General features: G+C 40.1%; 1 protein-coding gene and 1 long non-coding RNA gene across 3 annotated transcripts in view; one reads left to right on the plus strand and one right to left on the minus strand.

The window, feature by feature from the left end:
• LOC121920786 overlaps positions 1 to 22891 on the plus strand; it is a 59158-nt gene extending 36267 nt beyond the window's left edge. Inside the window, exons 2-3 of the long non-coding RNA XR_006101768.1 lie at positions 19701 to 19873; positions 22756 to 22891. This is a non-coding gene — a long non-coding RNA (uncharacterized LOC121920786). The remainder of the gene's footprint in view (positions 1 to 19700; positions 19874 to 22755) is intronic.
• Positions 5817 to 26915, minus strand: part of EPAS1 (endothelial PAS domain protein 1) — a 158963-nt gene continuing 137864 nt past the window's right edge. For both annotated transcript variants that reach the window (XM_042447967.1, XM_042447960.1), the window contains exons 8-16: positions 23691 to 23838; positions 22817 to 23025; positions 21245 to 21432; positions 19079 to 19189; positions 17581 to 18071; positions 13845 to 13968; positions 13598 to 13721; positions 10799 to 10981; positions 5817 to 6314 (exon numbers count right to left, since the gene is read on the minus strand). In XM_042447967.1, coding sequence (XP_042303901.1) covers positions 6163 to 6314; positions 10799 to 10981; positions 13598 to 13721; positions 13845 to 13968; positions 17581 to 18071; positions 19079 to 19189; positions 21245 to 21432; positions 22817 to 23025; positions 23691 to 23838 — 1730 coding nt within the window. In that variant the 3' untranslated portion in view covers positions 5817 to 6162. The remainder of the gene's footprint in view (positions 6315 to 10798; positions 10982 to 13597; positions 13722 to 13844; positions 13969 to 17580; positions 18072 to 19078; positions 19190 to 21244; positions 21433 to 22816; positions 23026 to 23690; positions 23839 to 26915) is intronic.

The following is a 26915-nucleotide window of genomic DNA, read 5'->3' on the forward strand; positions in this document are numbered from 1 at the left end:
AACTACAAATAGAGAATACAAATAAAATAGCAATATTTAAGTGTCATTAAGCCTTCAAGTACACAACCATGACCACAGTCACATCTGGTCTGCTGCAGTCACAGGCTACTTACTCTAGAGAAGCAACTGGAAATCAATGGAATTGCTTTTGAGCAAACTGCTTGCAGATGGTAGGCTAAAGCTGACATTTTAAACTCATGTTTCTTTTCTAAAGCTTGGCTAGAAGGTTATCAAGTTAGTTCAAGGCACGACCTAGCCAAAATCAAACACTTTGAATGGTCAATTGATCCATTTTTCTTTTAAACCCAGAACAAACTCTTGATTCACCATCAACTGGATACAGTCAACAGGAAGCTTGGAGTCAACTGTGGCCTTTTTTTTTTTTACAGGGTTGGCTATGATACGCATTTGCAAATATCTGTTTGCTACATTCATATGTGCTTAACACTGGCTGGATTGTGTCTCTCATTTAAAAAACAACAACAGAGGGCCACCATACCATCCTTCTAAACACTGATCTCCTCTGGTTTGAGAAGCAGGGTCAGGCCTAGTTAATACTCACATGGGAGGCCACTAGAGAATACCAAAGATCTTCAGGTAGGTCTAGGAAAGAATTCTGCTTCAAACTCTGTAGAGCTGCTGCTGCCAGAGTTGGTAATATTGGTTCCCAGTCTTTCATCCTCCAGATGTTCTGGATTTCACCCCCCCCCCCCAAATATTTCCTGACTGTTGAACAACCTGGTTAGGGTTTCTGGGAGTTGAAATCCCAAACACCTGGAAGACCAAAGTTTGATAACCACTGGTCCACTGCAACCTCCTGTGTTCCTAGTAAGTTCTTCTTAACACAGGCCCATTTCATCTGGCCCACTGAAAGTCTTGGTATGTCCACTGTGAATCTATGCCTCTTCCCTGCCATTTCCAATTAGGGCTGGGAATCTCTTTTTCCTGATCCCAGGCTATGTTTCTAGAACTACTAGTTGGACTATATTGGTCCTTCTTCAGAGGAAGGAGGGTAAGGAATGGAAACAAAGAGTTGTCAGTTGATGCTTCTGGGGCTTTTGAAGTATCCAGTGAGAGCAAAGCTTGCTTTTCTGGTCAAAGCATTTGGTGGAAAACTTCCATCCTGCTCTTCCACCAAAGACCCAATAACACCAGGTTGTCTGACTATGCCCTGGATATCAATCTCCTGAACAGTGCAGGTAGGAAAATCTGCCCCTTACTCTGTTATTGTTCCCTATTCCTGCCTTAACACACCACAGGTCCTAACATTTTTTAAAAATGTGCTCACTGTAGAAAACAATCTACTTTTCTCCTCCTACGCCGTATCTGAAAGTATTTATATAGAGATATATAAAGATATGAAATCCATCATGGGTAGAGGTTTGAGTGTTGGACTAGGGCTCTGGAAGATCAGGGTTCAAATTCCTGCTCAGATGGAAAATCCCACTTGAACACGGTCACTGGCTGACCTTGAGCAAGTCACAGTCTCTCTTCCATAAAGGAAGGCAATGACAACTCCCATCTGAACAAATCTTGCCAAGAAAAAACAGAGTAGATCCCCTTATACTCTCTGTAAGTCAGAAATTACTGAAGACACACAAGACAATATAAAGATATATCTGATATATCACTTTAAAAAACAGCTAGAAGTGCACAGTCAGTGCAGTGGCTCCTAATTCTGAAAGCATAATTGCTACAACCTTCCCATAGACCATTCCTGAAGTTTGTTGCATATGGTACAAGTAGATTACTGTATTAATTCTTCACAAACCCTGGCTGTATTCCCTGCACAGAGGTGTATTTGTTCCTGTTGATTAATCCTAAATAGATTAGATCTACCTATTAAATCAATTGCTGAGTGGTGAGTCAACCCATAGATAAATCCAACTGATTCAATGTGTCTATTTTATTTAGGACTAACAATAGGAATTAGGATGCTATTCAAACATCTTCTTTGGAAAGGGTTGTCCTAATTGGTACAAATTATGTGGGCTGTTGGGAAGCTACAGAAGATCTCATTCAGGAACCACAAATGTTTTCTAAGTGCAAAGTTTTGGACACTGGGCTGAAAAGGATTCCAGAATGCGAACATTAAATATATTCCTATTTTTAACTTCATCCACCACTCCTACCATCATGAAAACTGTTACATCAGAATACAAACAAATAAAACAAAAGCATGCTATGGATTTTGAGAGAAAGATTTCTGAGCATACTAGATTCTTGAGCACTTCTGCTCACAGATCTTTCCTGAAATCATAGCTTTTATGAGTAGCTCTCCCTGGAATTACATCTCCTTTCTATTTAAAGAGAAGGCACAAACCATTCCCGAAGAGCTCCATTCTCTTTAATTTTCAAAGGGAAAGGTTTAAGCAGTGCCTTAACATGCTGTTACTTAAATCAGTTTGAATTCTGAGTGCTTCATTTTGGCTGGATCATTTCCAGCTATGGGGAATGAAGTATCCAAATGATCAAACTGAATCAATGGGTACAACACATGAAGCCAGTAAGACTTATAGTCCAACCCTTCCCTTCCCCATTTCAAAGTTGTGGCTCTAATGAATAATGGATGAGGCTTTTTTACTATTTGGAAGCTCCCTGTTTGCAACTAAATCATCTTCTAATTTTGCAAAGGGATGTGTGTCGATCTGCACCTTCCAGTAAACCAGACCATTACCATGGTGGATGGAAAATTTTAGGAGTTGTAGTCTCAAAATTAACATTTACAAGCTCTAGCCCCAATAGAGGAATAGAAATCATGTGGTCTTCCAGATGCTACTGGACTACAACTGGCGTCAACCCTAGCCAGCATAGTAAGGTACACGGAGAATTGCAGTCCTATACGATTTGAGGACCTGCATGATTCTCAATGCTGCACTAATGCTCTAAAGTGCAGATAAACTCTAAAGCTTCCTTCCTCCAGAAATCTCCCTATTAGTACCAATATAACCTTCCATTTTTGCAAAGAGACATGCATGCGGATCTGCATGTCCTAGTCGGTTGGCTATGGAAGCCCATTAATGCATGAATTTATTAAATACATTGTGGAACACACATTACTCTGGCATAGCTTCACAGAAGTCAACCTTCCCAGTCCATGAGTATTAGTCTGAGAATTTGTCATTTTTGCTGCTGTGGGTTATGGAGGCAAACAGCATCTTGAAAGACTAAGGTACGGTATGTATTGTAATACAAATTATGGGTAGGCCTGAGGCCACCACAGGAAAGGCAATTGTGCTCAAGTCTTACGGTGATCCAGCCTTCCTCAACCTGGCATCTTTAGATGAGTCTAGAACTCCCACTATGATCACCAGCCAACATCTCCAATCCCATATAGCTGGAGATTACCAGGTTGGAGAAGGCTGGCTATATCCCCTCTTGATTTAAATGGTTCATAAGTGCAAGTAACATTTCTTGGATTAGAACTGTTACCAGGAGTGGGCATAAAAGAGAAATTGCTCTAATTCACAAGACAGCACGCTGACTTCTATAATCCTATTCTGATGTGCACTAGGAAACGATCTGGGTAAATAGGATTTGCAGTCCTAGGAAGGAAACTAGTAATAATTAATTGATTTGTTCATTAACTTTCCCTACACTGACGTGGGAATCATACAGCCCTCTAGAAATCATTAGACTGCAGTTTCCAGCAGCCCCAGCTGGAATATCCAATGGTGACAAATGCTGGGAGTTGCAGTCCAACACATCTGACAGGCGGCATGCTTCATACCCCTGCCTAGTAGCTAAAATGTAACTACAGTACTGTATCTTCTTTTGTGACTACAGTACAGCTTAACAAGGGTAACTCCTTTTGTGGAGTAAGTATAATTTTTTTGTTGCTTTCCTGGATAGAGGTGTTGGCTACCTCAAATGATGGAGGAGTAATAAATCACCCTGTGTTTTCCATAATAGATAGAACAAACACAGCTATGACTGCTATTATAATTATTTTTCAGAAATGGGAAATGATTTTTCACTGGAAACATAGCAATACCTAAATAAAATTTCCAAATTTGGGAATCCTTGCTCTGAATTTGCCCCTTACAATCCTGCCCCTCCCATTGAAACTAAGCTTTAATAAATATTTTAAAATTTGCACCCCCACAAGTCCTGGAGCTATGTAAATTTGAATAAATGAGTATGCCTGTCTGCCTAGCAAAGGCAAGCAATAGTGCATGGAGTAAAATGCACTTCTTCCATTGAACTGAATTCCTGAGCACCAACACTGTTTCAATAGTGTTTCTGAAAGTTCAGATTGCGCTTCTAATGACGTACTGAAAGGCTATTTGCACTCAAAAAGACTATTAGCAATTGAAAAGTAAGCTAAAAAAAAGACCAATATTAAAATTAGATTTCCCCCCAGTCTAGTAAGAGGGCGAGCAAATATATTTAAATTTATTCCTTAGCAAAATTCAGTAGTGCAGGAATGTGGCTATAACTGTCTGGGGGCAGGGGCGGGAATGCAACTTAACAGGCAATTAATTAGCAATATTAGTAATAGAGAGCCAGCATGGCGTAGTGGTTTGAGTGCTGGACTATGACTCTGGAGGCCAGGATTTGATTCCCATCTTGGCCATGAAATCCATGAGTGATCCTGGGCAAGTCACATGCTCAAGGGAAGGCAATGCCAAACCTCTTCTGAACAACTCTTGCCAGGAAAAACCCATGATAGGCCTTAGGGTCACCATAAGTCAGAAACAACTTGAAGGCACACAACACCAATAAGGTTAGTAATAGCCTTTGGACAAATCTCACAATGTCAGAAACAGCATCATAAAAGCAGTTCCTACAGAGACTACATGATATTGCAACCAAGCCTTAACAGGTATGACAAAGTACCAATATAAACATTTAACCTGGAGAAGTATCAAAGGATCAGTTATACTTTTAAGTAATTAATTTTAAGAAAAAGATTATTAAAACAGACAGAAGGGCTGAATCTCCTTTCCTTCTAACTGTGTAATAATTTTTTCCACTGTTCTCTGTTCCTGAATATGAGTCACACTTAGATTCCTGACTTCATCAAAGAGATTTTGGGAGGATGACACTGACCTAACTGAGAAGGCTTGTCTACTTTCTAGATTACTTTGCAGTATCATGCTCTAAATGTAAAATGGCAGCAACTATTTCATCAGTTTTAAAAGAACACTGAGATGTTGGGAGCTGGATATAGTCTAGCAGGGAAGGCACCTTGACATTGCTAAAATCCAATCAGCAGTTATTTACCTGGCAGCTTTGGTTCTTCTGGAGCCAAGAATAAAAAACGCACCAGTCCTCAAATCCTGACCAGCACAAGACATATGTTAAACCAGACAGCACAGTGCACAATTTGCAAGGTACACCCTAAAATCATGTCACAGAGAATGTTGGAGCACATTCTTCAGATCTCACACTTGCTTCATGGTCCATTCTATTTTTTAAAAATATATACTAAACTGCTAGTTGCAACCTGTGCTGTTGAGTTAAATTTATACAGGACAAGATTTGAGATTTGTGACCCAATTGGGATGCAAAGGCTACAATTTGAACAGAATCCATCCAACATAACCATAATTCTTGGCATGTTGCAGGGTAAGAAAAAGAAAGGGGGGATGGATGGAGGGAATGAATGACTCAGAAAGCTTTGTTGCTTTTTAAATCATCTGCTACATTTTTTTCTGCAAGAAAACTCAGAGGCACTAGGGCCAAGCAATGTGTATATTTTCTCAGAATACACCACTGCTGACAGCCATTAGGCAAAAGACTGTTTCATCTCACTCATCTTTGGCAAAAATAAAATAAAATAAAAAATCTTTGCAATAAATGGAGCCAAAGTATTACATAGAGGCATTAGCACACCATAGCTTTTTTTTATTAGCATGAATACTTAGGAAGTTTCATATAAATTACACACAAGGGGAATCATATAATATAAATTCTTCTAAGAAACGCTTTACCGAAATAGAAGGAGAAATACAGTAGATGCATATTTCTTTTAATACGAATAAGAAAAGTGAGTAACTTCCACAGAAAGGCCACTATTTGGTAATGTGGACAAGTTCAATAGATAAGTAAAATCTTGTAAAAGTGTAATCAGTATTAGAAATTGTCTACTTGCAAAAATAGATTTTAAAACTGCAGCTGTTTTGAACAGTATAGGCCAGGGAACGCTGCAGACTTCACTCAGGTCGCTTGGTCAAGAGCTCGAAGCAAGTCACTTCCTTGCAGAAGCGTTGAACTGCCCACCATCGGGACATTAACCTCACAGTCATATCGGGTCAATTCCGGCAACAAATAGGGTTCAAATGATGAGCCAAGCAGACGACTTGTCATTCCTGAAATAAGAAGATTCAGATATTAAAGCTTAAATTTATCTTCTGCAGCAAAGTCTTTAAAGGCAGTTTACAACTAGCACAAACCTCCTAGTTGATCCAGATCAGAACAACTGCATAGGAAGAGAGCTTTATTAGCTCTTTGCCCTCATTGTGGTCCCTTTTCAGAATGGCTCACCCTGTATACCTGCTCTTTGCATTGGGAAGGAATTTCCATTAATTATGAGCTGCTGTTTTGCTAGATAAAAATAGATGCAAGGTCCTTTTACAGGGATGGGGATAAAGCCCCCCTTTCAATTGTCATTGTGGCATGAATCTTTCCTACGAGTTTATTTAGAGCCTAGAAAGTTACTTTAAAAAATTTATATGCAAAGGGACCTTGCAGCACCTTTTGAGACTGTGTGAAATAAGTTGTAGCATAAGCTTTCATAGGACCTTTTCACACTAGATGAATCCTGCTCAGAAACTGGATTTAAAAGTAGGGAAAAAAACCCACAAATGTGGGAGGTTTTTCAGATGACGTTTCTCACAAATAAAAATAACACGAAAATAAAGCGAACAGAAAGTGGACATAAACAACACCTTTTTACTTTTGGGAATTTCCGTTCGCTTTATTTTTGTGTTAGTTCTGTTTGAGAGAAACATGTCTAAAAATCATCCGGCATTTACATTTTTTTCCTAATTCTAAAATCCTGTTTCTGAGCGGGATTCATCTAGTGCAATAAAGCTCATAGACTTGCTCTACTTAATAATAATAATAAAAATAATAAAAATAATAAAAATTTTATTTATATACCGCTTTTCTAAAAATCAAAGCGGTTAACAACATGTGCAAATACAATCTAAAACCATCAAAATACAAAACATCATATAAAACATCAGAACACCAACTACAGCAATAAAACCACATCTCGTGCCAGCTCAACAGTGCTGACGAGGGGGGGAGCACACCGGGAGTCAGGAGTCAGGGGTATGTCTGCTCGAAGAGGTGTGTTTTTAACCCCTTCTTAAATTGGTTCAGTGAGGTGGCCGAGCGGAGCTCATCGGGAAGCGAGTTCCAGAGATTGGGGGCTGAGATAGAAAAGGCCCTCCTGGTGGTAGTAACTAATCTGACCTCCGGAACTCTTAATAATTGCTTCCCGGTTGATCTGAGTGTGCGGGGCGGATTGTACGGAGAGAGGCGGTCCTCCAAGTATTTCCTCGCATGCAACTATACAAAAGCTTATGCTGCAACTTTATTCATACAGTTAGTGTCAAAGATGCTACAAGATCCTTTCGCATACACATATTCCATACTAACACAGCTATGTTTCTGAGTTTTAAATATTTATTTCCAGTTATAGATCCAAAACACTTCCAGTCAGTTGCCATTATGATTAGAATTTTAAAAAGCAACAATGCACATTATTATCCAAAGTAACAAAACAGATAAAGTTATTTCTTTTTTTTTAAAAAAATGAAATATATCTGTATATTTCATTTATCTCCCTCTCACCTCAACAGCCACAGAACAACATGAGGCAGCAGCACAAGGCAGCCCTTAACTCACAAGGTATTATTCCTCTGCAGTTTAGAGCTTCACACCACAGTAATAAAAATATGAGGTTGTATGGGAAAAGAAGTGAAGTTACCATTTTTAAAATCAAAATCATGCACACAACGGTTAAGTGTGCACCCATAAAATTGTTGGTACCATTGGCACAGCCAAGCAATTGTCTACACAATTAAAATACAGTGGGCTCTGGGTACCTGCTAGGGTTTGGTTCCAGGACCTCCTGTGGGTACCAAACTTCCATGGATATTCAAGTTCCATTAAATACAATGGATAGTAAAATGGTGTCCCTTATGCAAACTGGCATAATCAAGGTTTCGTTGTATTTTTTAAAAAACATTTTTCAAGTTGTAGATACTTAAATCCATGCATAAAGAATTTGTGGATATGGAGGACCAACTGTACTCTTCATTCCAGCCTAACAGAAGGCAATCCAGTCAAATGCAATTTAAGGAGTTTGGACTTTTTACTGGGAGTGGGGTTCACAGTTTTTATTCATGTATCCATGGAAATATGCAGAAATGTGCAAATTTTCACAGGAAAGTTTAGATAATTAACCATTGATGCAAATGTTTAATACGAATAAGAAAAGTGAGTAACTTCCACAGAAAGGCCACTATTTGGTAATGTGGACAAGTTCAATAGATAAGTAAAATCTTGTAAAAGTGTAATCAGTATTAGAAATTGTCTACTTGCAAAAATAGATTTTAAAACTGCAGCTGTTTTGAACAGTATAGGCCAGGAGTTCAGGACGGATGGGAGTTTCTCAAAAGAGAGATACTGAAGGCACAATTTCAAACAGTTCCAGTGAGAAAGAAAAACGGGAGGTGTCTCAAGAAACCAGGATGGATGACTAAGGAACTTTCAACCGAGCTAAGTTTGAAACGGAACATGTATAAGAAATGGAAAAAGGGGGAAATCACAAAAAAGGAATTCAAAGAAATAGCAGGCATTTGTAGGGGTAAAGTCAGAAAAGCTAAAGCGCAGAATGAACTCAGGCTTGCTAGAGAGGTTAAGAACAATAAAAAGGGCTTTTTTGGATATGTCTGCAGCAAAAGGAAGAAGAAGGAAACGATAGGGCCACTTCGTGGAGAAGATGGCAAAATGCTAACAGAAGACAGAGAAAAGGCAGAATTACTCAACACCTTCTTTGCCTCAGTCTTCTCAGAAAAGGCAAAGGGTGCTCAACCTGAGGATAATGGAGCAGAGGACAGAATAGGGGAATTTCAGCACAGAATAAGTAAAGAGATAGTAGAGGAACACCTTATTAATCTAAATGAATTTAAGTCTCCGGGACCAGATGAACTCCATCCAAGGGTATTAAAAGAACTGGCAAAGGTAATATCAGAGCCATTGGCAATAATCTTTGAAAATTCCTGCAAAATAGGAGAGATCCCAGCAGACTGGAGGAGGGCAAACGTTGTCCCCATCTTCAAAAAGGGGAAAAAAGAGAATCCCAACAATTATCGTCCAGTTAGTCTGACATCAGTACTAGGAAAGATTCTGGAGCAGATCATTAAACAGAGAGTCTGTGAACATCTAGAAGGCAATGCCATAATCACAAAAAGTCAACATGGGTTTCAGAGAAACAAGTCATGCCAGACAAACCTAATCTCTTTCTTTGATAAAATTACCAGCTTGGTAGATGAAGGGAATGCTGTGGATATAGTATATCTTGATTTCACTAAGGCCTTTGACAAGGTTTCCCATGACATACTTGCAAACAAGCTTGTAAAATGTGGGCTAGACAAAGTAACTGTTACATGGATCTGTAATTGGTTGACCGGCTGAACCCAAAGGGTGCTCAACAATGGCTCCTTTTCAGCCTGGAGAGAAGTGACCAGTGGGGTCCCACAGGGCTCTGTCCTGGGCCCAGTGTTATTCAACATCTTTATCAATGACCTGGATGACAGAATTGGGAGCATACTTATCAAATTTGCAGATGACACCAAACTAGGGGGAATAGCTAATACCCCAGAGGACAGGATCAAGATTCAAAATGACCTGAATAGACTAGAAAGCTGGGCCAAAGCTAACAAAATGAAATTCAACACGGATAAATGTAAGGTATTGCACCTAGGGCGGAAAAATAAAATGCACAGATATAGGATGAGGGACACCTGGCTGAATGAAACTACGTGTGAAAGGGATCTAGGAGTCCAAGTAGACCACAAGTTGAACACGAGTGAACAGTGTGATGCGGCAGCTAAAAAGGCCAATGCTATTTTAGGCTGCATCAATAGAAGTATAGTGTCTAGATCAAGAGAAGTAATAGTGCCACTGTATTCTGCTTTGGTCAGGCCCCACCTAGAATATTGTGTCCAGTTCTGGGCGCCACAATTCAGAAAGGACATTGAGAAACTGGAGCGTGTCCAAAGGAGGGCGACAAAAATGGTGAAGGGTCTGGAAACCATGCCCTATGAGGAACGACTTAGGGAGCTGGGGATGTTTAGCCTGGAGAAAAGAAGGTTAAGAGGTGATATGATCGCCCTGTTTAAATATTTGAAAGGATGTCATATTGAAGAGGGAGCAAGCTTGTTTTCTGCTGCTCCAGAGAACAGGACCCTGAACAATGGATGCAAGCTACAGGAAAAGAGATTCCACCTCAACATTAGGAGGAACGTCCTGACAGTAAGGGCTGTTCGACAGTGGAATGCACTCCCTCGGAGGGTGATAGAGTCTCCTTCCTTGGAGGTCTTTAAACAGAAGCTGGATGGCCATCTGTCAGGGATGCTTTGTTTTGGATTTCCTGCATGGCAGGGGGTTGGACTGGATGGCCCTAGTGGTCTCTTCCAATTCTACGATTCTATGATTCTCAGCAATTTGCATAATACACTTGTGAGCAGAGTAGCTCCAAGCACGCACAACCACTAAAGTTCTTTAAAGGAACCTCATCTCTCTCCAAATTAGCTTTACAGTCTGCCATCATCCTTACCTGACATCCTATGAGCTGGAGGCACACTGAAGTCCTGATAAGGGAGATTGTAAAAGTGAGGGGAGAAAACAGCTTTGGGGTTGTTAGCAGAGCTGCCAGAGGAGGGTGGAGGATGCTGCGGTTGCTGTTGCACCATATTCACTGATTGGCCTGAGCCTCTTTGAGGGTTACAAAGAAATTCATCTACAAAGAAAAAGAAAGAAAGAAAGAAAGAAAGAAAGAGCAAAGTTAAAAAACAAACATCTGGCTTGAAATCAGATAATTAGTCTGGAATATCAATTTGTAAAGGGATCTTGTAGCACTTCCGAGAGTAAATCTGTAGAAGAAGTTGTAGCATAAGCTTTCATAGACTTGGTCTACTTCCTCAGATGCTTATGCTACAACTTTTTCTACACAGTTAGTTTTAAAAGTGCTACAAGATCCCTTTGCATACAAATATCTGGCTGTTCACTGCCAGAAGCAGAATGCTAAATTTTATCAACTTTGGTCTGACTCCTCACAGCTTTTCTCATATTTACGCATTTTTTTCTTGGAAGGTTTTCCCACCCAAGCCTGAGGCTTTTCTGGCATGATTTTCTAAGGCTGCACTCTGAAAAATGATGAATTGAACTTAATGAATGGCTTCCTACGTTGGGGAAGACTGAATGGGAAGTGACTGCAAATGGACACTACATCAGGGGCAAATAACATGTGCACTGTTGATCTTGTTTGACAAAACCCACATCGCATAAACTAGCATAACCAGTGGTGCAAAACTTTGGAGTTGAAGTCCAACCACAAGTGGAAGGCCATATGTTGCCCAGCACAACATGATGCAGCTGGCTTGCTTGTGGATATCAGTCCATAATTTGCTGTTGCGATGTAGAGATACACAGTAAATTTATACTTCATCCACAAACCCTATTTGGGTATTATATTTACTGTTAAGATGGAATGTATGCAGGAAGGAGGCCTCTACACATTCACACTAAGGCTGATCCTTCATCATGCCTATGAGATATACATTGACATTCATGTAGGTATATGGTGGTTATGCTAGCCAGTTCCCCTCAGGCCATCTGATGTGGGGCCCAGAAACTTTCCCCCCAATGTGTCATGGACCAGAACCATACACTGCTCCCTCGGGTTACGAAATTAATTCGTTCCGCGGCCGCTTTCGTAACCCGAAAAGCCTTCGTAAGCCGAATTGCCATAGGCGCTAATGGGGAAAAGCCGCGTTTCGTGCGAAAAAGCGCCGAAAAGCACCAAAAAATTTTTTCGTAACCCGAAAAACATTCGTAACCCGGAACAATTATTTCCAATGGGATTTTTTCGTATCCCGGAAATTTCGTAACCTGGGTATTTCGTATCCCGAGGTACCACTGTATTTGTATCCACTGGCTACGACTGTTTCTTTCCTGGAAACTCTCTGTGGATCAGCACCAGTCCAGGGACCACCACTTTCAGCAGAACTGTGCTACTCAATGAGTCTGATTATTGCCCCATTTTGTAATAGGGAATGCTCAGTGGCTGTTTCTTTCCATGATGGTAGAATTCAAAGACACAGCTGGGTTAGTCTGGAAAATCAGTATGAAAAGGGATCTTGTAGCACCTTTGAGACTAACTGAAAGAAACTGATATCATGAACTTTCATAGACTTAAGCCTACTTCCTACATCCAACCCATGGTGAAGGACTCTTCCCTCCACCTTATGCATCTGAAGAAGTAGACTCAAGTCTATGAAAGCTCATGCTACCAGCTTATTTCTTTCAGTTAGTCTCAAAGATGCTACAAGATCCCTTTGCATAGTAGCTGTTTCTGCAATTCAGTGAATAAAGTGGTACGTTGAAAGTGTTGATGAATATTTATGCTCCAACCAAGAATGTGCAATAGGATGGCTGGAAGCCTGGTGGCAATAATAATAATAATAATAATAATAATAATAATAATAATAATAATAATAATAATAATAATAATAATTTATATCCTGCCTCTACCCTTTTGGGGAATCGAGGTGAGTAACAACAGAGTTTAAAAATACAAAGTAATAAACAACCAAGTCCCCCAACCCCCTATCCCACCCTCTAGAGCAGACCTTCTGAATCAATTGCTGAATGGTGAGATAACACATACGTAAAATCCAGTTGACTTAATGGCTCTACTCTAATAAGACCAACAAAAGGCTTTAGGCTCATGTGAAATGGTTAAATCTGTAGAACTCTACTTTATGCACTCATGAAGTGACTACATCCATGATCTTAAAACAACAACACTATGTGTAAGATAACATACCTGTGTACAAGAATTCAATAGGATCCTGGCCTATATGTGGGTTGTCAGGGGAAGAAATTATTTTATGTGTGGAGCACTGAAGCAAGTGCTTTTTGCTTATGCTTTCAGCTTACTAACAAACACAAATGCCCCTCAATGGAGACAGTTTATACATTTGGCTGGATGGTTATCTGAAATGCATGGGACCAATCTTTTTTATTTTAGATTTTTTTAAATTTTGGAATACCTGTATTTGCATATACATACATAATGATCTATCTTGGAGATGGGGCCCAAGTCTAAACACAAAATCCATTTGTTTTCCATCTACACCTTATGCACATAGCCTGAAAGTAATTTATACAATGTTTTACATAATGTTGTACATGAAACAAAGTTTGTGTACAATTAACCATTAGAAAGCAGAGGTATAATTATCTTAGCCATCCATGAAAAAAGTTTTGAGTTTTGGAGCATTTTGAATTTTAGAATTCCAAATAAGGGAGACTCAAGCTTTATTTAAATAGTGCAGTTTTCCTAAAGTCTCACCGTTAAGGACACTTGTGCTGAGAGACTTCTTTTCTGTGAGCAGTGCACAGTTTTCACCTCTGAGAATTTTCATCCTTTTCCACATTAAGTGTGTCGGATTAATGCCAGATGTATCTCCTTGTGGCTATAAGAAAGAAGGGGAAAGTGGAGAAGGCATAAGCAAATCAAGAAATGAATACTGACTTGTCTTCTTTTTGTTTTTAATATCATCTAAGGCAAATTACAGCCATTGTGAAGGATTGATTACCCCATTCAGGTGCTGAAAAGCTTGTTCTTCATAGTCCAGCTGCCGCTTCAGCTTCAAGCTGTTGGTGAGAGCAATTCGTGCAGGGTTTATATCTATGCCCCGCTGTCCAAAGCTCTCCAGTGTTCTGTCAAAACAAAACCATTCTTTTTAAAATTTAAATAGCTTAAAAAACATTTTTGGAGAACAGGTTTTCATCTGAGCAAGATTGATGTCAAACCAACACACTGAGAAATGCTGACCAACAGAAGTCTGTTCTTTATTTACACAGTTCTAGAGCAATGGTATAGAGAGCTAGTGTGGTGTAGTAGTTTGAGCATTGGACTAGGACACTGGGAGACCAGGTTTGAATCTTGGCTTGGCCATGGAAAGCCACTGGGACACCTTGGGCAAGTCATACTCTCTCAGTCTTAGGGAATGGCAATGGCAAACCTCTCTGAAGATACTTACCAAGAAAATCCTGTGATAGAGTTGCCATAGGGTTGCCATAAGTCAGAAATGACTTGAAGGCACACACCAACAATACCACTGGTAGAAAGATCAGAAATGTTTTTCTTGGAATAAAATTTACTGATTGTAGAGTACAGTGTTAGGATATACAACTGATGAAATATTAACTCTTATTAACTATCTGATGCCATAAAACATCTTAGCAGAAAGTAGAAGGGGAGGTATAGTCCCAATCTTTTTGACTCGTGGAGCCCTTTTTAGAATCAGTTTCTATGGTGGAGTACCCTATGTCTTACAAATTAATCGTGTTTAAGAGTAGTGTTACATTTTGTTTCTTATTCTTTAATTTCATTCAATTTTTATTTCTTCATTTTCCTGGCGTGGCCACGGAGCACCTGGGAAGTGCACGCAGAGCCCTAAGGGCTCCACGGAGAACAGGTGGGGAACTGCTACTTTGAACATACAGTGCGCCTGCTCCATACGCAAGTGCACCATATATGGCTTCTGTTTTACACAGAAGTCGCACTGCAGTTGAATGAATGGTGCGCCCATCCATGGTGCACGTGCGCCGCGCCACCACGAGCATGAGCTATTGAATGGGGCTCGAGCCTATGCAGAATTTGCTTTACACCGGGGATCCAGAACGGACCCCCCGCGTAAAGAAAGGCTCCACTGTATAAGTAAAGTGCTTGGAAAGACAATATTTCATCATTTCTGTGTTCCACAGCTGTTTCCCACAGAAAACATCTATTTTGTATCTATTGCCACTGCACTGTTGATCCTTTGTCTAATAGACAACTCACTGCCCTATGTTATTGGCACTGGCCCCGTTGTTATTAGAAGAGTTATATCAACAGAAGCATTCAGTTTTTCATGGGGCTCATTTGTCATGTGAGACTACGTGGCAATACAGGGGCACTTTTGTCAACTGTGTCATCTTTTCAAAGGTTGGAACCCCTTGGATGATGCCAATCATGTGGTTCCTTCCCACAGGACTGCTACTAAATGGATGATAAGCATCCATATGACTGGACTGACCCAAATGCCTCAGACCACTCAAATGTTACTGCAGCAGTAAAGAAAAATAAATGCCAACACTTCTGTAGTAATTTATTATCATATTAACTGGTTTCATCATTATATTTCCTTCAAACTCTGAAGGGTTCAGATGGGGAAAGGGATTAAAAACCCACAGAAGATCAGCCCAAAGGGCAGTGGATGCTTGGGAGGAGTAATTCTCCAGCTGTAAGGTTTCTTTATAAGTTTACAGTAATATGAGGAGATCCGAAGGCTTTTTGTTTATTTTTTCCCTATTTTTCCATTGCATGGGGGAAGTCTTTTTGTTCTCCTATGCAAACCCATGTCATCATGTAGCTTCATTTCAGAGAGCCAGTGTGTTTAAACTGACTAGACCATTGGACTAGGGCTTCTGAGATCCAATCTCAAATCCCCATTGAGCCATATGGGCCAATCATATTGTCTTTGCCTGACCTACTCCAGAAGGTGGTGAGAACAGAGTAAGGATGCAAAAGTATGCTGCTTTTTAGCTTGCTGGAGGAAAGGTGGGATATCAGTATAACTAATAAAAGAGAATATATTTCCATGGACATTCTGATCATATTTTGAAATTGTGTGGAAGCATCTGGGCCTCCGGACTACTTGGAAAAGCCTTTAAGAAAGTTTAAAAACAGGGGAAAAAGATTTAAAAGCCCACAGACTGCATATATTACTGTAAAATTAGAAGGAATCTTTATCCTCCCACTTCAAGGCACCCTTTATTTCGATGGAAAGAAGTATGTAGGAGGAAGTTCTGTTCATTCTTAAATATCAGAAGATGCATATACAAGATGTAGGTATGTACAAGCATATTCTTCCAGATTTAATTATGCCCATAATGAAAAAAAAATCCAAAGTCATATTTAATGTCACATTCTGCTGAATGAGGGGGCCATTGCTAACCCAAAGGTGATCTCCTCCAGAAATTTTGACTAAGACTTCTGCTGGCAACCTTCCACTTTTATGGGAGAATAAACACTTCCTCATGAGGTTTCTACTTCTGCGACCATAAAGTATATTGTGGTTACTGTTCCCATTTTTTGATTCGACCACTTGCTTCCGAGGTGACTGTGAAAAAAAGGATAGCCTTGCCTGATCATCTCAACAGGGTCATTTATGACTCTCTTTGTTGTATTTTTTTTAAAAACTGATTGTACTCCTTGAAGGAAGGTCAGTTATCTCACAAGAAGTACAAGTGCAAAAAATATAACTAAATAGCTATCCTGACTTGTTACAACTTTATAATTCCCAGCTAGGTAAGAACAGATAGATTATTTAAGGTCAGTGAGTAGAAACACTGGACCTAAGAGACAATTCCAATACTGTATTACCTTTAACTACTTTTAATAGTTTCCTATGTTTATATTAGATTAAACTATGCAGATTAGATATGTAGTATGCAGCTCTAAACTGATTTCCTTTTCACACAGACACAGAATGAGTGGCCCAGTTCAGATCAATCCCACTGTGTGCAGGTATGGGGTATTTAAACTTAGCCCCTCTTTCCTAGCCATTTTTAAAAACCTAATTTGCCTCCCATGCATGGTGAGTTACAAAAAACAACTCAAATCAATTGGCACGAATGGTTCCCTTCTTTTTTTAGCTTTCACATGGGGAGTGGGGGCAGACCAAGCGACTTCTAGGCAGCATGGGGGTCATTTTCACCATAATATGCACGTATCCTGAGCCATGTAGGCCAAAGAGAAAGGCCTCTTTTTAACATCAGGAAGTGAATAGAAGTTACTTCTTGTTCAAGCTGGTGGGAAAAGACCGATCTTATGCATAAATTGGCCCAAGGGTGTCCCCAAGATCTGGTGAAAATGCTCCCACACCCCCTAGATGGCACTTTGGGACAAAAATCTGGGGAAAATGCAAAAAACCCAAACCCCTTTTTTGACCCTTGGCCGGTCTCAGGGACTGCAAAAATGGTCCTGGAGGCCACAATTTGCCCACCCCTGAGTTAAATGAACAAAGGTGGGAGACACATTTTATCTGCATGCCAAGTTGAACAGGTAAATTTATGAGCAGTGAAGGATATTCCTGCTGTAGTTCATTGACATGGCTAGATATCAATCTTTTTATCCTTTTTACATTCCTTACAAAGGAACACTAAAGGAACAGATTTCCTTTATATCTTTTTTATGCTGAAACAGACTTGCACAGCTACTTCTCTGAATACTAAATCAATGCCCAGTACAGTCTAAGGTAGCTAGAATGAGTCTGACCCTGTTACCTTTTCTTATATAAATTCACATTCGGCAAATGCAGCGGTGGCCCTGATGGAGCGCTAGCTAAGGCTCTGGAACACTTATTGCCCATGACTCTCCATTTGGTAGGTGTGTACTGTAATGGTGGGTCAGGTGGCCACTGTGTGTTTGGTCTCCCACCCATCGAAGACAGGGGAGTGCTGACTTGTGCATAGTAGGGCAGCAAAGATGCTGACTGGCTGCCACTGTTGAAGAATGCTGGTGGCAGAGTCCCTTGACCCGTGTTGATGTTCTTGTCAGACATTTGTGGGCAATATTTCTCTGGGATGAATTGGTTCTGTGAGGAAGGAGCCAAGGGTTGAAAGAGGTTGTTCATGTTACTTAAACTCTGCTGAGTGAGCTGAGCGTTTTCAGAGAGAGGGCGCTCCTCTTGACAGATGGGACTCAGCTGGAAATCTTCTCCATCCATGGGAATGTAAGGGGCCAAGGTTTCAAGGTCCAGTTCACTGAAGTCAGTCTAACAAAAGAGAACAAAATGGAGTATGGGATATCTGGGGGTGAGGACATACACACTTCCTGTTAGAACCATGGCAAATAAATTATCCTGAAAGAAGAGATAGCCTCTCTTTTTATGCCCTAAGACAGTCTCTAACAGAGAAACTCTATACCTATTTGCTAAAGAGCCAGGCACATTGCCATTAGTGGGTTTTATTCTCAGGTAATCGATAGAGGACTGCAGTCTATAATAGGGGCTCATGGCATAAAACTCAATGTTAAGGGGAATTTCTTGTGAATAAAAATGTTTCCCTCCTGCAACAGAATTGCTTCAGAAATGTGTTCCTCTGTAATCAGACTTGCAATTGAAGCCTGTATTTACCTTCCAAAGCCAAGAAATAAAAAAAGCAATGGTAAATGTAAAATATGTAGGTGAGGAAAACCACCTACTATGAAAAACAAATGTTCTTCACCACCTGAGGGAGCACCTCTTCTAAAAACACACCAGCTCAACTTACCATGTTTAGAACAACTTTATCCAAGCAGGTGCCCTCTAGAGAGGGATGGTCTAGAGCAGGGGTTCCCAACTTTTTTTTGACTTGCAGAGCCCTTTTAGAGTCAATTTCTATGGTGGAGCCCCTAAGAGGCCTACCATATATCTTACAAGTTAATGGTGCTTAGGGTAGTGCTGCCAAGGGGGGGGGGGAGGGAGAAGATGGGCTAGATTATAATTTTCCTGGAGTGGCTGTCGAGTTCCTGGAAGTGCACAAGGAGCCCTAAGGGCTCTGCAAGAGCACAGGTTGGGAACTGCTGGTCTAGAAGATATAATTTAAAAAAGTAAATGTCTTACATATGTAGGATAATTCTTTTTTCACATGCCAAGTTTTTTTTGTTTTGTTACATCTTCCTTGCAACTATCATATATTGATACAGAGGCCTGCACCATCTTTTCTCTGGCGGGCAAGAGGAATGAACCCTGACTCTGTCTGGGTTTGAGGAAGTGCTTTTGGGATACAGTCTTAGCTTTACCTGTGAGTTGCACTGACTTTTGGCATTTGTGTCCATGGCAAAAAGCTTCTCAATCATCTCAGTCTTTAGGTCTTCATCTAAGGAAGTGTAATAGTCTCCTGGGCTACTTGGCTGCAGAACAAAAAGACAACAGCCTCTCAAAATCTTGCATACAACCACTTATACAACTTTAAATCACAGTAGCAGAGCTCTGGAACTCTGTGAAAAATTGAAAATAAAAATAAATTACCTCCCCCCGAAAGGCATGTTGGGTAGTGCACAGGGCAAAAAGTTGGGGTTAAGAAGTAATCAAGGAGAGAGCAGGATGGCAGAAGCAGCTACTGAGAAGATATGGGATGTAATTCAGTTTTCTTTAACCAGCACAACTGCAGCGAGAATGAGGCTCCTGCATTGCAACTGGCAAGGTTCACCAAAATGTTTTAAAAAACAAAACAAAAACTAAAAACTAAACAAACCAGAAAAGACACAGGTATGTATGACAGGTAAGCGGACTGGTGATTTTGGAGGGTATATTTGTAAGTTTGGTATAACATAAAACAGAAGCCTAAGCAGTATTAAACTTCAGTATCTCTTTAAACAACAAAGTGATCTTGTTTCTTTGTTTTTCTTTTTTTCATTTCAGGTGACTTACTTTAATGGGACTTAAACTATACCCAGATTAGTGTGCATAGGATTGCAGCTTTGATGTTACTAATCTTAATATAACCTAGTTTGTTCCTATGCTTAAAAACATTCAAAGATCCCTGGAGCATATTTCATAAATTGGAGCCTTCTGCAGATGCAACCGCTGAATGGGTAAGGTTTATTCATTTCTTTAAATGCAGTATATATTTGCAGTATGTACATGCTGTTTTTCCATATGCCTTACATGTTAGAAAAGACAAAATAAAATCTAATATATAACCCCCAAAATTAGAACATTAAACAACTAAGATCAGATACAGTATCGTATATACCCATGGCCTCAGTGTGTGTGGGGTTTATGAAAACTATTCTATGAAGTGAGATGAAAAGATATAGGAAACATTCTAAAAGCATAGATAGCATATATGAATCCATCAGCAGGAAAATACTTTTTTTTTAACAGTTCAACAGGCATTTGATGATTAATTGACTAAGCAGAAGGGTCTTTTTATGGATAGGTTTTTGTCTCCATTGCTACGTTTTAAAATTATTTTTTAGTTTAATGGTGCTTAAATATGATAGCTTGTTTAATTGTGTTTAAATTTTTTTAACGCCAGGATTTTAGCTCTATCCAGTCACTATCCAGAATTTTAGCTCTATCCAGTCATGATCTATGTCACTAGCTAGGGTGTTACCTGGTGTGGAGTGCGTCATTGGGAAAAGTGCACATTCAACCTGCCTGCTGCTCTGTCACCAGGCTTTCTCCCATTAGAAAGCCTGCTGACAGGGCAGCTGGGAAGGGTGCAGATTCATCCTTTCTGCCCTGAAGGGAGAGGAGGACTCAAACAGATGTCAGCTCTCCTCTGGGGTGTCACCCAGTGCAGTCTGCACCCCCTGCATCTTTCCTCCTTGTGTCACCCCTGGCTCTACCTATTGATCTGTATGATGATTTGCATGCTTGTTTTGTGTGCTAGATGACTTGAACTTCAGCTTCTTGTTTGGTCAATGCTGAGGGATTGTGAGAACTGGTAGTCCAACCTAGAAGGCCAAAGGCTCCCTACTGCTGCCCTGGAAGATGCTGCTCTACGAGATCCTCGTAATAGAAGCATCTGCAAAATGAAAAACATTGAAAAATCTATCTTAATCTTGCTACCCCATTTTCTAGTGCTCTTCCAGGTTAACCTTGAATTAATGGGGAGGGCTGCTGACTGGAGAGGTAGATCTTGTCCCTTATCAGCTGGGAATATCTAGCTGCTCAGGCTCAAGAAGATAGCCATCCCAGCCCAACACACTTTGTGTCTTGAATGAAGCAGGATCTTGCCAAGCCAAATCCCAACTGTTGCTGGCACTTGTTAGTTTTGGCTGCAACAGACTTAACACAGCTACTCTTCTGGAATTAATTACTCTTTTTAAATACTTGTATTGTAGCTCTGGTTGCTACTCATGAAAAATCATACACGCTCCAATGCACAGAATGCATTTTCACTGGAGACTGGCGCATGGAAACAACAATGTCAGCCTTCAATGCAAGGGCCTTCTTACAGTGGAACAGCTGCTGTTGCTGCTGGCGCTGGGGGTGGTGCTGCCAGGTGCAACCTGGGGCAATGTAAACGATGGCACGCTTAGCTTTTCTGGCTGAGGTGGCTGGCTCTTTGCTTCAGGCGGCCATAACTTGTTTGGGGTCATCACAGCTTTGTTGTAGGTAGAGATTTCCTCAAACTTTTGTGTCCCTGAAATTGAGATAAACAAGGTCAACTCATCCATGCATTTTTTAAAAAGAAAAGAATGAAGGATTGTGTGTGATAGCCTTCCTTGCTCAACAAGGGTGATATTTGTTGCAAGGGAGCTCCTCGCATAAGAAGCTGCATATGTCTAAGTTTTGGCTTAGTATAAACAAAAATTAAGCCTGATCAAATTATCACTCAGGCTTCTCATGTAACCCGGAGGTCATCATTATGCAAACAAAGGACTTCCTCATATTGTTGTTAATCATCTTTAATGTGATGGCAGAGATACTTTCCCCACTTCTATGCAAAAGAAGATAGATCTTTTTTCCCTACTGCCACATGAATCACGGAGTTGCAAGAGACCACAAAGGCCATTCAGTCCAACCCCATGCCATACAGAAACACATAATCAAAGCATTCCTGACAGATGGCAAGCAGCCTCTGCGTAAAATCCTCCAAAGAAGGAGATGCCACGATACTCTGAAGCAGTGTATTTCACTGTTTTGAGGAAGTACTACAGAGGAAGGATTGGTCTAGTCATGGCAGGGCTGGACAACTTTGGTGGGAGGGCATACAAAACTCTGACAATCCATTAGGGGCCACACTGCTGCTGTTGCTACCAAAGTTTCTGTCATCATCGCAATGGGCTCTGAATGTTGCTGGCATGTGCAGCAGTTGCCTGCAGTGCAGGTCCTAGGCCAGATTCTATACCTTCTTAGTCCACAGATTACTGCCAGTTACAGATTACTAAGGGAATGGAAGGTGAAAAAGACCTTTCTTGTGTTGCTGCCTCCATTTTGTATTGTCATAAGCAACATTTTGTTGGCAGCAAATGATAGCAACATAAAAATGGTTTTGGAGGCTTAATGTGGCCTTCTGTCCACATCTGACTCATGGTGCTTTACCTAGGCTAATGTCACACATAACTAGCTCCACCCCGAAAGACCTGAGAATGTCTTTGCATGCAATGGTGATTCAGACAAAATCTTTATGTGTGGTGGAAAATGTAGTGGGTGTGAATGACACTGGATCTGGAAGACTACAACATTTGATGGACTATGAACACGTGAGCAGATGCAACTGAATGCTCATGTGGCCACACATTGTCAAATTATACTGGTTCTTATGCAATTGTGTAACCTGGATTTTCCTGGATGTTCATAGATTAGTTGAATGATTCAGGAATGATTCAGCTCATAACCTAAATGAGGGATGGGGAACTGTAGCTCCCATAGTGCTCCATCACTGTCTATGACAGCTAAGGATGATCAGAATATTGTGCATACTGTTACTATGTCTAAAATGTCATTTTTGTACTTTTAACAGTTTGTGGGAGAAAAACGAAAGGGAAACAGAAAAAGTGAAGAAAAGAAAGAAAACTACTAACCAAAGTCAAGAGATATAATAGCATCTCCGGGTGTTGGTGCCAATTGTGCCAGTTCTTCTGGTTCTTCCTTCAACTTGGTGTACAAGAAATCACTCTTATCTGACACTGGGACTCCATTCTCAAACACTGGATTCATTGCCATCATTCGAGGCTTGAACAGTGATTCTGTTTGATCCATGGAGAACACGATATCATTGTTCTCAATTTCACTAACAAGATAAATTAGGCAATTTAGATAATATGTTATCTCAAGGATGATTTCTATTTAAATAGTTAAATAGTTAAAGAGGATTTAGAAAAAAACACTTGTATATGACTTTAGATGTTTAGCAATCTGCTTCCCTTTGAATAAACACAAATTGCATTGTATCTAATGCTGTCCCAGATGGTTTATTTGCTAGATTAACAGAATTAAACTTTATAATCATAATAAAAGATCACACTGAAATCTGCACATTTGTTGATAACTGCAGAGAAGCAGATTCTTATGTTCCCCTAGTATCAAATGATTACATTCAGGAAAGGATTTTTACATTCTTCTGGAAACAGTACTCAATTGGTGAAAAGCTTAAGTAGGAATGGTGATCTGTTCCCCTCAGATATTGTTGGTTCAAAACTCCCTGCCATTCCTGACCATTGGCCATGCTGGATGAAATGGATGGGTGCTGAACTCTAAAAACATTGTAAGCACCACAAGTTATTCATCCCTGACTTTAAAAGGCTTGCATTTTGAGAATCCTATATGCCTTGGCTCCAAGAGGAAACTACACAACAAGAAATGTAATCTATGGGACTGTGCAAGAGTGCTGGATTATCTCTCTGCTATGGCAAACCTCATTCAACCAGCATTCTTGTAGAATTTAAGCTCTTTTACCTCAGAACATAGTTGACACAGATGATACACTGGGGCTGCAGGTTGCGTGTATTGTAAATTACTGTTCCTTGAGTCTCCAGCCACACGTATCCACCATGCTTGGCAAGCATGCGGTACTGTCCAGTGACTACTTGACCTTTTGCACACACTGGAGATGAGGGAAACACAACAAACAGGAGCAACTGCATGTAAATATTGACTCAAACACAACATGCATCAAACAAGATAGATATAAATAGCATTCTTCATGGGCCAAAGCTCCAGCATTTCACAGAGAATAAAAGAAAGTTAAGCTATAACAGATCTGTTTGTCTTAAAGGTGCCACAAAACTCTTCCTTAATTTTTGCTGCAACAGACTAACACAGCTACTTTTCTTCTGAAATACAACTAAGGGTACACATATAGTTCTGAGGGAATGAAAGAAAAAGACAAAATGGACACCCAATAAATTATTATTAAAAAAACAAAACAGATTTCTAGCTATAATAGATACACTTGCAGGGTAATATCTGCTGAATTCACAGAGACTGAAACAAGGCCACTTTTAGTGACCAGAGATGGTGTTTCAGTGGCCTAGATAGCTACTTGCTCCTTTTCATAACTAGAAAAACCAGAATTAAGAAAAATACTATAGTACAAAAGGTAGAACAAATTATCCAGGAGAAGAGCAAGCATGCAAAATAATACCGTGATTACAAATCAGTGAATTATTTTCTTGGCCCAATTTGTGTGTAGGAATTTAGGATATTTTTTAACACAGAGGATACACAACACACACACACACACACACACACACACACACACAGAAAACTGTAGGGCAGGCCCAACTTGAAAGTAGGCAGACTTGTCCCCTCTGTTCTTCACTCTTTCGATTCTATTTCACTCTATTCCTATTGCCTTCAATTTCCTTGCTGACCTACTTCTTTCTCCATTACACCTGGGATTGTTTGTGGTTCTTGGGAAGCCTAACTTTATATATGCCCCCACTTTAGGGCAAGGGTAAGAAACCATTTTCAGCCTGAAGGACAAATTAAATTTCAGAGAGGTTCTTGGAGATCAAGTGGTGAGCAGCAGGGCAAAAGAGTGCGATCAAAAATGCCCAAATTACTACATATGCACAATATTAACACAGATTGGTATGATAATTGAGAGCATTAACTACATATGAAACTAACGTATAAATAATTTGTCCAGAACCTCAATACTAGTTTTGAGCATTTATAAAGCCATCATAGAGAATTCACTAGGTAGATAAAAAGAGGCAAAGTTAATTTGGAAAACATATCTCAAAAATTCTATTTCAGATGAGAACTGGGGGAAAATTTGGATGACTTCTACTCTTTTCAAAGAACTAATAATTAAAACAGTTCACAATTGGCATTTAACATCCATTAAATTTATAATGCCATCTCACCCCTGGAGACACTACAGGGGTGTAGGCAGTCTAGAATGTATGTGGGTCTTTTGTCCTATGGTTAATGATTTGGGAACAAAATGGTAAATGGTTTGATTTAACTGCTTCTAGATATTTGATAAGACAAAATGTCATTTTCTAAGAATCTTTATTAACATTGTAAATTTTTGACTGGGAAAACAGAACTGCCACATAAAGATCTAATCTCAATTTTGATTGGAGCTAATAGAGCTGAAATAGCAATATTCTGTTAAAGTGCAGAAAGATTATCTTTCTGACACTGGCTGGATAGACTCTGGTGGATTGCTTCAGTCGAAAAACTGGCAATAAAAGCTTGAGCAGGAAAGGAAGAAACAGCAAATGTTCTATGAAAAAACAGAATCTGCTTGTATCTCAGGTTTTGGACTTAACAATATATCAAGGCCTACCACCAACTCATAGGACATTTTGGCACAATTTGTTTTAAACGTAAGAAGACCAGTTAATATAGACTGTTATAGGTTATTCAAATGAGATTGTAGCTGTGGATATTACTGTTAATATTATAAAAACAATTAAAAAACCATTTTTGGAATCATCTGATGCTTCATCCCAAGCCCTCTTAATCTAAAATCACTTCCATATCCCCAAATCCCTACCTCACCGACTGTGTACTTGTCTAATCTATACATATGGCATATAGAAGAACAAATGAACTTCTTTTCTGCTGTTCCAGAGATGAGAACACAATTCAATGGGTTCAAATTACAGGAAGAGATTTCACTTAAATTTCAGGAAAGAATGGTCTTTAAACAGAGGTTGGATGGGCATCTTTTAGGAGTGCTTTAGTTGTGTATTCTTGAATGGTAGCAGATTGGATTAGAAGGTCCTAATGATGTTTTCCAGCTCTTTCCATGATTCATGGTACTTGTTGCATCAGTGACTTGCCTGTGAATGTGCAGAAGCAAGTGGGAATGACTGAACCAACTGTATTCATGGTCCTATATGTGATATTTTGACCAAGGGTGAAGGAAAGCAATATCAGGGAGGTGTGCAGTTATGTTAGGGCTAACATCAACCTTTAGGAGATGGAGATGGGGAACTTAAATTAAAAAATGAAATTTGAAACAAAGAAACACTTTAGAGCAAAGTGTTGGAAGTCAGTTTTTGCTGGGAGACCCATTTTTGTACTTTGCATTCAAAGGAGGTTATAACAGTTCAGCTGCATCCTCTGCACCATAGTACTTTAGTTTACTGTTGGGATTGACTTATATTATTATTTAAATATCCAGTGTTTAAAATATGTTTTCACTCTAATCTGGTTTGGGAAATATTTAAACTAAAAGCCAATATTTAAAAGAAACAAATGAACAAGCATACCCTTTGAAACTATGAAGAAGGAAGGCAGCTTTGTTCTTTCTCTGTTATGCGAGCATCTTTCTTCCCCAATATCCATTACAAACTTTCCAAAACAGTCAGTTGCTTGACTTACATGTTAGCCTCCAAATCTTTTTGGGTGCGTTTTTATCTAGATAGTTTTCCAGCCTAAATATCCTTGTCCTTGTGAATGTAAGCCGTTACACCCCCCTTTGCCTCCTCGCCCAAGGGACCACTGTGCCGCCGACGCCGTCGCCTGCTGGGACTGTGCCTGTCGCCGGGCGGCCTCCTCCCGGTGGTTTCGAAGGTGCGCAGCTGCGCACCGCCCCGGGAGTGCCGCCCACGGACGTTGGGAACTCCGCGGCGGGGGACCCCTTAGAGACTCTGGGCTCGGCCTGGCTTTGGCGTTTTGGCGGCCAGGTGCGAGAGGGGCCCTTTAAGACAGCTGGGGGAA

Source organism: Sceloporus undulatus, chromosome 1 (assembly GCF_019175285.1).
Source record: "Sceloporus undulatus isolate JIND9_A2432 ecotype Alabama chromosome 1, SceUnd_v1.1, whole genome shotgun sequence".
In the NCBI taxonomy this organism is placed as follows: Eukaryota; Metazoa; Chordata; class Lepidosauria; order Squamata; family Phrynosomatidae; genus Sceloporus; species Sceloporus undulatus.